Source organism: Salvelinus alpinus, chromosome 3 (genome assembly GCF_045679555.1).
Source record: "Salvelinus alpinus chromosome 3, SLU_Salpinus.1, whole genome shotgun sequence".
NCBI lineage: Eukaryota > Metazoa > Chordata > Actinopteri > Salmoniformes > Salmonidae > Salvelinus > Salvelinus alpinus.
Genome location: NC_092088.1, coordinates 17048147 through 17058477, shown reverse-complemented (window position 1 = coordinate 17058477; position 10331 = coordinate 17048147). Strand labels below are relative to the sequence as shown.

At 40.7% G+C, this 10331-nt stretch overlaps 1 protein-coding gene across 3 annotated transcripts; it reads left to right on the top strand.

The window, feature by feature from the left end:
• Positions 1–26: 26 nt before the first annotated feature.
• LOC139570139 (centrosomal protein of 55 kDa-like) lies at positions 27–10327 on the top strand. Of its 3 annotated transcripts, none has more exons than XM_071391719.1 (9): positions 27–149; positions 704–912; positions 1324–1596; positions 4276–4329; positions 4471–4612; positions 5680–5981; positions 6370–6441; positions 8416–8547; positions 8694–10327. In XM_071391719.1, the coding sequence occupies exons 2-9, from the start codon at positions 727–729 to the stop codon at positions 8892–8894; spliced, it is 1362 nt and encodes a 453-aa protein (XP_071247820.1). In that variant the 5' UTR covers positions 27–149; positions 704–726; the 3' UTR covers positions 8895–10327. The 3 variants fall into 3 exon arrangements, with proteins under 3 accessions (XP_071247820.1, XP_071247822.1, XP_071247821.1); XM_071391721.1 differs by having other exon boundaries at positions 1342–1596; positions 8694–9148; XM_071391720.1 differs by lacking the exon at positions 27–149 and having other exon boundaries at positions 585–912; positions 8694–9148.
• Positions 10328–10331: the final 4 nt, after the last annotated feature.

Below are 10331 nucleotides of genomic sequence, written 5' to 3'. Positions count from 1 at the left end.
AAAAAAATCCGGGTGTCAGGTGACACCCGGATATGACGCCTGACGCGCTGCATTCAAACTTGTTTTCAACTTGGAAGCAAGAAAGTATCCGTTTCATTCTCATAAATCAAGCATCCTAGATTGTTGTTTTGGAAACAGAGGTCTACGTTGTGAGTTATATTTTCTAAATATTTAAAGATGCACCCATACATGTTTTATTAACACTAGAAAAGAGTTTGGGTTGAACGAACAAAAGCTTAGCTAGCTAAATAAGGACGGATTGCTGGCTAGCTGTGTTAGCTAGACCAGCACCTACTGTACAGTATTTAACTTAGCTAGCTAACTAGCATTAGCCACCAACTCAAGAAAAATATATAGCCAACAACCTAGCAGATTATCTGTATCTTGTTGGTAAGATTATGTTCTATTTATGTCATTCGGTTGTAAAGTTGTGAAGAAATTTTGTTTTTTTCGGTTAGGCATCTTCTGTTATTTTGGGCTTGAGTTTGTTTTGTGTTTGGCATGCCAATTTCAACAACTAACGTTAGCTAGGCCTCACTGCAGGTGCAACATGAATTGGATTTATGCCTAAATATATAAACAAACTTGAGTATTGCCTATTAGATTTACTACCTAGATGTATTTAGCTTTGATTGAAAATGTGCAATTGAATGAGATGTGAGTGATTCTAATTGTTATACATTGACAAAAAACGTCAAACTAGTTTTTCTAGGTAACACGCCAGACATGGCATCAAAAAGCACCAAGGAGATCATTGTCAACAAGTTAGGCTTTAAATCCAGTAGCTCAAAGCAAGCAGACATGGAAATGGACAGACTCAGGAAGGAAAATAATCACATGAAGAAGATGATGGATGAAATATCAAAACGAACGGCGAGGCCACCAGACTTGGACAAGAGCAAACTGCTAGAGGTAACTAGCTAGCGAAATGACAAAGCATAATAGCTTGTGCAGAAATAGACTATCGTGAGATGCTTAGGCTAATCTAGTATTGCCAGCCAAATTATTATTATAAAGTCCAAATGGAATGGGGTTGACACAGTAGTGATGAGGTAGCCTACATCCATAAACAGGAAACATTTCAAACCAAAACAACCTTTGCACTTAACACATTCATAAACTTGTTGTGACCACCAATCACTTTCACTTTCACAATGTGGCTTTGTAGCAGTCTGTGGGTTTAGCATTCAGAACATCATGGGCGTGTTCCTTTGAAGACCGTTGTCTTTTGAAATTGTCTTGATGGAGTTGTGATAATATAAAGATGAATCGTGTTCATTTAAGAAGAGAAATAAACTACCAAAATGTTGCAATTGATTGCAGAGAATTCTGTCTCTGGAGACGTTAAGGGAGAGGAACACTCAGCAGCTGCTGGCAAAGGACAAGGAGGTGGAGACTCTGAGACAACAGCTGAGTTCCAGTGGGGGAGAGGTGGTGGCATCGCTCCAGTCTCAGCTGGACCAGGGGAGGAGAGAGGCAGAGCACAGAGAGAAACTCTTCCAGTCCCTCTCGGAGGAGACCGGGAACCTGAAGAACAAGTTGGTGGCAGTATCTGCAAGGTGTCAGGAACTGGAGGAACAGTTTCCTGATTTCCAGGTTGGTGAGCGGAATCTTCAGGCTGCTGAGGAGGCCTAGACCTTGTTCCATTGTGTTAACCTAGGATCAGTTATGGAGAGAATGTATGTGTGACAGGAAGACACTTCAAAGTTTACGCCCCTCAATATTCAAACGTTACAGTTTCCTGTATGAATGTTGATGTTAGACTGGGGGCATTCAAAATCTCAAGGTGAAATATTATTTTTGAACTCTAGATGGCAGCCTTTGCTCTCGGAATGGCTCCTCCTCTGACATAATACATGTTAACTCTCAGCTCAGGTGGCTTTATTGCAGGGTTGCGTTCAGTACAACAGAACGGGGTGCAACATTGAATTAATCTGAAGTGGCACTGTTCTGAACAACCAGTTGAAAAACGTTGTGATTATGGTGGCCCACAGGGAGATTATTGTATGGTGTACTGCAAAGGTTTTGTGTTTTTAGATGGTCACACCCATATTGATCAGGCCACACCACCAAACGTAAGCAAATTTACCTCAAAGGCTGTTGAGAAATGGTGCACACAGTTTTGGGGAAGCGTGTTGTGCAGTACAAACCATCACGCAACATAGCAAACGTTGAAGCAATCTGAACGCACCTCAGGGCTACTCAACAATATTCTTATGGGGGCCACTTTTTTTAAGTTAATTGCAGGGGCGCCAGACATTTTCGACATGCGATTAATCTTCCGGAGAACTGTATCAAAAACAGCACACACCATTATAAAGCACTTAAATGTTGCTAAAAGTAATTAGGTCATTTTTAAAATCCTCTGAAAACAGTATTTTCTTTTTACTACGCTAACACACTGATGGTAATAACATGGACCAGCAAGCTATTTGATTCTCTATTTTAGGGGAGGGGGGGTGGCCTAAGCTTTGGATGAATTTCCCCCAGTCATTAGGTGTTTTTTTTTCTTTTTCTCACTCCCTTCTAACATTTCCTGCACGACTTCATAGAGAGAAACAGAAGGCACGTTCGTGTCCCTGAGAGTCTTAGCTTTCAGGAATGGGGTGATATTAGCTTTTTGCACACTGTTCACACGAGTCAAATTCATAGGAAGATTTATTTGGAGCTGCTAAAAGCCACACTGATAGGCTTTGTCATTTTGGCAATAAACATCAGAATTTCGTCTCCAGATTTTTTATTAATGTTCAGAATTGATCAAGGGGCCAGTCTAAATTGATTAAAAGACCGGATCTGGCCCGTAGCCACCAGTTGAATAGGCTCTGACAGCATTTCCTATTTATTATCTTTCATGATTCAAATATTACATTTATTTCTGATTTCTTATGTATCCAATCGTCTTAGTGTCATATTTATAAGAGTGAGAATGAAAAGTTAGCCATTTTATGATTACAGAGCTTCACAAGCATTTAATTGTTTAACCTTTTGAACTCTCTTTGACCACTCTACCAGACGAGTATGACAGATCCTTCCCTCTGATAAAATGAGTTTTTCCTCAATTTAAAGCACTGTGGTATGGGGGGAAATGGTTTACCACTAGTCTTATTCATAGAGAGAGAACTGTTTTTATTATCTATGCTCTAATCCATCTGTAACTTTCAAATAACCATGAGACTATGTTCAAGGCAATCCACCTCCCAACAGGCCCTCATCACCGGGGGCATTACCCTCCGGTACATAACCCCCACCGCACATGTTCAGTCGTAGAGGATGGGCAAACCATCTGGGAAAAAGTTGACACGCTTATGATCCCAGTCCCTCTCCTCTCGAGGTGGCGTTAAGGGCCTGAACAGACCAATAGGTTTTTACAGTGGCTCAGCCTTGAGACATCCCGCCTCCTTAGGTCATAGGTATCATTTTCCTGGTCTTACCAGGCAATCAGACGTCAACCTGTGGGCTAACTTTAACATTTATTATGAGATGGACCTGGCGTCGCTCTCCAGGGATTGCAGAATGAAGGCAGCCCCACCAGGGATAGTTGGGCCTTGGTGTTATGGAGGATATATCCCAGCCAGGCTTACTATGACTAGGCCGCTGCTGCCAACAGGTGGCTAGGCCACTGACTGGTTAAAGGACACCCTAGGCATTATATTATTGTATGCAGTACTTAACTAGAGGCGGCTTTGTATTTAGCTAGGCTAGGCTTACAGCCCTTTTTAATGATTTTATTATGTCCTCTTGTCCCAATGTCGTCCCAGTGCAGTCAAAATCTTGATTTCCTTGTGTTTTATATATATTATGCCCTTTTATTGGAAGAGCTGTTTGAAAAGACTTGCCTGAAATTTCAGCCTGTTTTGGTGGGATGGAGTTTTGGTTTGCCTGATGACATCACCAGGCGGTAAATTAGTTAATAGACCAATAAGAAAGTGTTCCAAACTACTCTGCCAATAACATCTACTTTTCCCTTTCCCACTCAGACTACTCCCAGACGGTCCTAGAAATTGCTCTTTGCTAAGAAGCTATTTTTGTTTTCAATTAAAATGGTCAAAAATAAACAATCACAGTAAGGTACTTAATTGTTACCCAGAAATGATGTGATATTCCGATTAAAAACATCTGCATTAGACTTTTTAAGTAAAGCATCCAAGACTCGTCTCCCTCAGACCCACATAGAACAGACCATGTCTTCACGTAGAAGGTGATTGTATCTGTTGTGTACACCTATGCAATTGTTTTGATATATTCTAATACCTGTGTTTCTATACTGTTTGATAGAATGGCAGGGTCCCCACTGGTGAGGTTGCAGTAGTTCAGGATCACCTGAGAGATGTGAGTTGAATAACTTGTCAAGATTAAAATTGCCTTTTTGTTTTCGTCTTTGTCTGCTCAAAAATTGTAGTGCGTTGAGTGCTAAGGAAACTGTATAACCTAACCCTTACCCCTGTTTGTCTTTTTCCTGGGTTCCGTAAGGCTTTGGAGAAGAACCAACAGTGGATGGTTTATGACCAACAGCGAGAGGCCTATGTCAAGGCAGTCCTGGCCAGAACCCTTGAGTTGGAGCAGCAACTAAATCAAGCTCTCCAACAACAACACAAAGAAGGCGATTCAGCCGGTAAAAAAAACAGGGCCTCGGAGCCTACAGTGCAGTGTGGGATTTGGCACTCGTTTGCTGTTAAGAGCAAATCCACTGTTAAAAATCGGCAGATCCCACAATGTTCTCCGCATTATAAAAGCTTATTTCACACAAAAAATGTTTCCATGTGGTTAAAATAATTATCCTCTAGGCCAACGCTTGTTATTCTGTGAATACAACATTTCTTAATAAGGGGGGGGGGGGGGGGTTCTACTAAGCGAACATGGAATTGTTTTAAGATAGTCATAGCACTGACCATTTCGATTTTTTATTTAGAATTTTAGGACCCTTTAGGTCTCCCCCAAGAATATATAAAAACATTTTGATGAAACATTTGGCCTTACTACTATTAGCCCATGGAAACACATTGAATACCAGATTCATACATGGAAAAACAGATAGTAAAAAAATCTAAAGGAAGTTTGTTTTGAAGTGTCTGTCCTATATCGAAGAAATATAAGAAGGATCAGGAAACTATTTGTATTTTTATTTTTTTACAACAGATTTAACCCCTTATTTTAGGCATTAAACTATCTATATAATTCCATTCATTTTTAAGGTGGTACCAGGCTGCTTTCAGGTTTGGCTTGTGGGCATCCTAGAGCAAAGGTGTGTGTTTGTGAGAGACTCACCTTTCCATAGAAGGGTCATATTAGTGTGTAGCTCGAACCGTTCGGATGCTACAGACAGAAGTTGGCAGATCGGCGATACGGACTAAGCCTGTGACGCTTGTGGGGGTCGTAGACCTTCCACTGCAGATGCCGAAAACGGCTATTGGCAGATGTGGTGGATTGAGACGCAGCCCATGGTTAAAAAAAACTGGATAGCTCCAGTTTAAACAGATGGATTTTGATGGGGATTTTTTATGCTAATTCGAGTTCTGGAAATTAACTCAAGCTTATAATTAGCCTTTACAAATGAGTTATAATTAGCTATTACAATGGTAAAGCAAAGTCTACTTGACAAACGGTTCTTCCTAGTGACCGATTCATAAGTGTTGCATAGAGGATCATATTATATTGTAACCCTGCTTGATTTTCCCCCAGCACCAGAGAAGTCTTCTCCCCAGCTGCAGGAGTACTACGACAAGCTTCTGCTGCATGCCAAGCGGGACGTAGAGGCCCAGAAGGAGGCTACTGCGCGGGTCCAGGGGAGGTACGAGGAGCGCTGCCGGGAGGTGGCCGAGGCCCGAGAACAGCTCCAGGCCGAGCGCCTCAGCAGCAGACACACAGTCAGCGAGGAGAGGAAGTGCTTGGCCGACCGCGCCAACAGGATGAGGTCCGAGCGGGACAGCATGGACGCCAGGTTGGAGGAGGAGAGAAAGAGGTCTGCTGAGCTGCTGCTGCAGGTACTGTTATACACCAGGGAGATACTTTGTGTGGTTTATTGTGCAGCTTTGTTTGACCAGGTGAGTTAATTTATAAAGCATTGTCATTTGCAACCATGACCTGTGGAAGAGTTGCTGGGGAAAGGTTGGTTTTTAAATGAGTCGGGTTGTATCTCGTCGAATATCTATACCTATCTAACAACAGTTCAATAAAAATGTTCTGTGCTGAACCATATATACCCGCTGGAGAAGGGGGTTCGATCCCTGTCTCCGCCCCTTTCCCGCCTATGCTCCTTATTCTTCTTCACACCCTCTACACTTTCCCACTTTTCTTTCAAAAGACATAGTAATACTGAATGTAGATAGGACCTCCAGTTTCCTTTAAGACAAAATACTGTTTTCTGTTCAGGTGAATCTACTTCAGAAATCTCTGTTAAATCAAAATGAGGAGCAGAGGAGAGTTGCTGTACTGGAACAGCAGGTATGTAGGTCGTTTATCCATGCATAGTCACTTTAGCCCTACCTACATGTACAAATTACCTCGACTAACTTGTACCCCCGCACATTGACTCGGTACCAGCACCCCCTGTATATAGCCTCGTTATTGTTATTTTATTGTGTTACTTTTTATAAAAAATGTTGCTTTCGTTTATTTAGTAAATATTTTCTTAACTCTTTCTTGAACTGCATTGTTGGTTAAGGGCTAGTAAGTAAGCATTTCATGGTAATGTCTACAGTGCCCTCCACTTATATTGGCACCCTTAGTAAATATGAGCAAAACTGTCTGTAAAAAAAAATATATATATATTTGCTGTTTATCCTCTTGGTCTTTCATTCAAAATATTCACAAGAAATCTAACCTTTTGAAATAAACCTAATTGAAATCAAATTATTGGAAAAAAAAACACATGAGAAATAAATATTTTTCTCCAAAACATGTGTGCCACAATTATTGGCACCCCTATAAATTCTTATGAGTAAAATCTAACTGAAGTATATTCCAATTCATATTTTACGTTTTTAAATTCACCTGAGCGATTAGGAATACTTAAGTGGTAAGCCATGACTTCCTGTTTCACTGGGGTATAAATATGAGGGGACGTACAGGCCAAGTTCCCATAGTCATCCATCACTGTGGGGAAAGACCCGAGAATACAGTAATGATGTGTGACAAAAGGTTGTTGAGCTGCACAAATCAGGAAATGGCTATAAGAAATAGCTTAACGGTTGAAAATGCCCATTTCCGCTATCAGGGCAATAATTAAGAAGTTTAAAGCAACTGGAGATGTTAACAATCGGCCTGGAAGAGGACGTGTGTCTATATTGACCCCACGCACAGTGAAGAGGATGGTGAGAGTGGCCAAAAAAACAGCTGGAGAATTGCAGACATTAGTTGGGTCTTGGGGTCAGAAACTCTCCAAAACTACGATCAGACGCCACCTACATAACCACACGTTGTTTGGGAGGGTTGCCATAATAAAAAAAAGCCTTTGCTGTCATCAAACAACAAACGCAAGCGCCTACAGTTTGCCAAACGTTACTGGAAGTTTCAATGGGACCGGGTTCTGTGGTCAAGTGAGACAAAAATAGAGCTTTTTGGGAAAAAACACCAGAGGTGGGTTTGGTGTAGACAGAAATATATCCATGCAGAAAAGTACCTCATCCAAACTGTGAACTATGGTGGGGGATCTTTGATGTTGTGGGTCTGTTTTTCTTCCAAAGGCTCTGGACAACTTGTTAGGATACATGGTATCATGGACTCCAAGTACCAGCAGATATTAAATCAAAACCTGAATGCCTCTGCTAGGAAGCTTGGTCTTGGTTGGATCTTCCAGCAGGACAATGAACCAAAGCACACCTCAAAATCAACACAAAAATGGTTCACTGACCACAGAATCAAGGTTTTGCCATGGCCGTCCCCTGGCCTAAACCCTATAGAAACCCTGTGGGATGAGCTGAAGAAGAGTCCACAAGCATGGACCTTGGGATCTGGAGAGATTCTGTACGGAGGAATGGTCTCAGGTCCCTTGCCATGTGTTCTCCAACCTCATTACACATTATAGGAGAAGTCTCAGAGCTGTTGGCAAAGGGAGGTTGCACAAAGTATTGAATGAAGGTGTGCCAATAATTGTAGCCCACGTATATTTGAGAAAAATATTTGTTTTAAGTGAAGAATTTCTTTTTTTCTTTCATTTGTTTTACTTTAAATAAAAGTTAGATTTTTCTGAATATTTTGAAAGACCAAGAGAATAAACAAAAATAAAAAATTATTTACCTAGGGTGCTAATGTTAGTATTCGGCGCATGTGACAAATACAATTGTATTTTCTATTGGCAACCTAAACCATTCCTGACTCTAGATTGTGAAATACTCTGTTGTATAACATCTCTTATGCAATACAACATCCAAGATCTCTGTAGTGCTCTCTTGATTTGCTGTTGTCTATTCCCCCCAGATCCAGCTGTCTGCCAAAGACTTTGAGAACGAGAAACTTGATCGGCAGAGTTTACAGCATCAGTTGCACAAGGTCCTGAAAGAGCTGCGCAAGGCTCGGGACCAAATCACAAGACTGGAATCCAGCCATCAAGTAAGCAATTGCAAAATGTTGTAGTACACTTCAATTCTTTTGACTTTTCTGCTTTTCAATTGTCATCATGAATACCTTTGCTATCTTCAGATAAGCAACTGTGGGCCAATTGATTGGTTTCTATGTATTTTCAATTTCAAAAACAGCAGAGAGAGTCTCGTTTCTCTGAGCCAAGATCTTACAACAAGCTGGAGTTTGATAGGCTGTCCATTGAGGATCCCATCCCCACCTCGCCCTCCAAAAACCTTCTGGACGAGAGTTTCCTGGAGTGTCCAAAGTGTAGAGCCCCATACACCACCAGTCAACACAGAGAACTGCTGGCCCACCTCGACTACTGTTTCGCTTGAACAGCCTATAGGGAATTAAAAGGGAGTACATCTGGCCAGTCTCGGTCTTGCTTTTGTTTATAAGATATTGTTTTTATATAATCTTATAAGAGTCTATTTGGTTTGTGTTTATGCTCTTTTTACATGACAGTGTTTCTTTCTCATTATTTTAAAGTGTCTACTGATGATCTACTGTAAGATCCTGAAGGTGTGTTTACCAAGAAATCAGTGACTATTTTTGATTGACAAGAATAAACCATTTAGAATTATTATTATTATATATTTTTTGTGATTTTTAAAATCTTGTGTGGATTGTTTTGACATAGAACTTATGTAAGATTAGAACATGAAAGAAGTGTTCACCACATAGCTCCTTTATTTTTTCTGTTGTACCTTGTCTTTCTATAAGCATTGTTTACATCCCTAAGGTGTATTCCATCAGTGTTAAAGGCCCAGTGCAGTCAATTCAGTTTTTCATGTGTTTTGTATCATATTGGTACAGCTGAGGAAACTAACACTGTTAAAGTATGAACAATTTTGACCAGTTTATTTAACTAGGCAAGTCAGCTAATAACAAATTCTTATTTACAATGACAGCCTACCCCGGCCAAATCCTAACCTGGACTACGCTGGGCCAATTGTGCGCCGCCCTATGGGACTCCCAATCACGGCCTGTTGTGATACAGCCTGGAATCGAATCAGGGTCTGTTGTGATGCCTCTAGCACTGAGGTGCAGTGTCTTAGACCGCTGCGCCACTCAGGGGCCCATGGATTGCTCCCGAAGCCACAATCCTAACTGTGTTTAATGCACCGCTTTAGTGTCCTCTACTCGGACCACTCTGACATTCCTAATAAAATTCTTGCTTGAGAATAGTTTTTTGCTAAAAAGTTTTTCTTTCTTTTTGACAATTTTAATGGACAACTATCACAGTAAGTTACTTGTTACCCAGAAATGACTTGATATTGAGATAAAAATGGCTGGACTGGGCAATGTTACATGTGTGAGTAAGGCCCACTTCCACCTCAGTTCTTACTTTGCAAACCAGCTCGAATGAGATTGCATGAGTAAGTCCTTGCATTAAACTATTTAAGGCCAAGGATTAGCGAGGCTTCTCTTGGGTAGGGGAAAATAGGTTAAGGTGTCTATTCAAGGAATGTTACAACAAGGACTTAGCTGTAAGGTTACTGCTGCAGAATACTCATATGGTTGGTTCCAAGCAGTGCCTTATGAATAATTCTCAGTTTGATGCCTTTTTTTATTTATTTTATTTATACAATTTGCAACTGGTTTGGTGATAAATATATAATTGTCCTTTTTCAGATAATTGGGTGTCTTTGTTTTTCATTTGATTCGATTTTTGTTTTGGCCTGTATCCAAAAGCTGTCTTTGCACTTTGTTATACACTGTACAAAAATGTGCAATAAAGATGATAGTACAATGGCTATCAACACAATCTT

Coding starts and splice junctions, on each gene's coding strand:
- LOC139570139 (XM_071391719.1), top strand. CDS start 727: ATGGCATCAAAAAGCACCAAGGAGATCATTGTCAACAAGTTAGGCTTT. Junction 1,597..4,275: donor AACAGTTTCCTGATTTCCAG/GTTGGTGAGCGG, acceptor ACTGTTTGATAG/AATGGCAGGGTCCCCACTGG. Junction 6,442..8,415: donor TTGCTGTACTGGAACAGCAG/GTATGTAGGTCG, acceptor TATTCCCCCCAG/ATCCAGCTGTCTGCCAAAGA.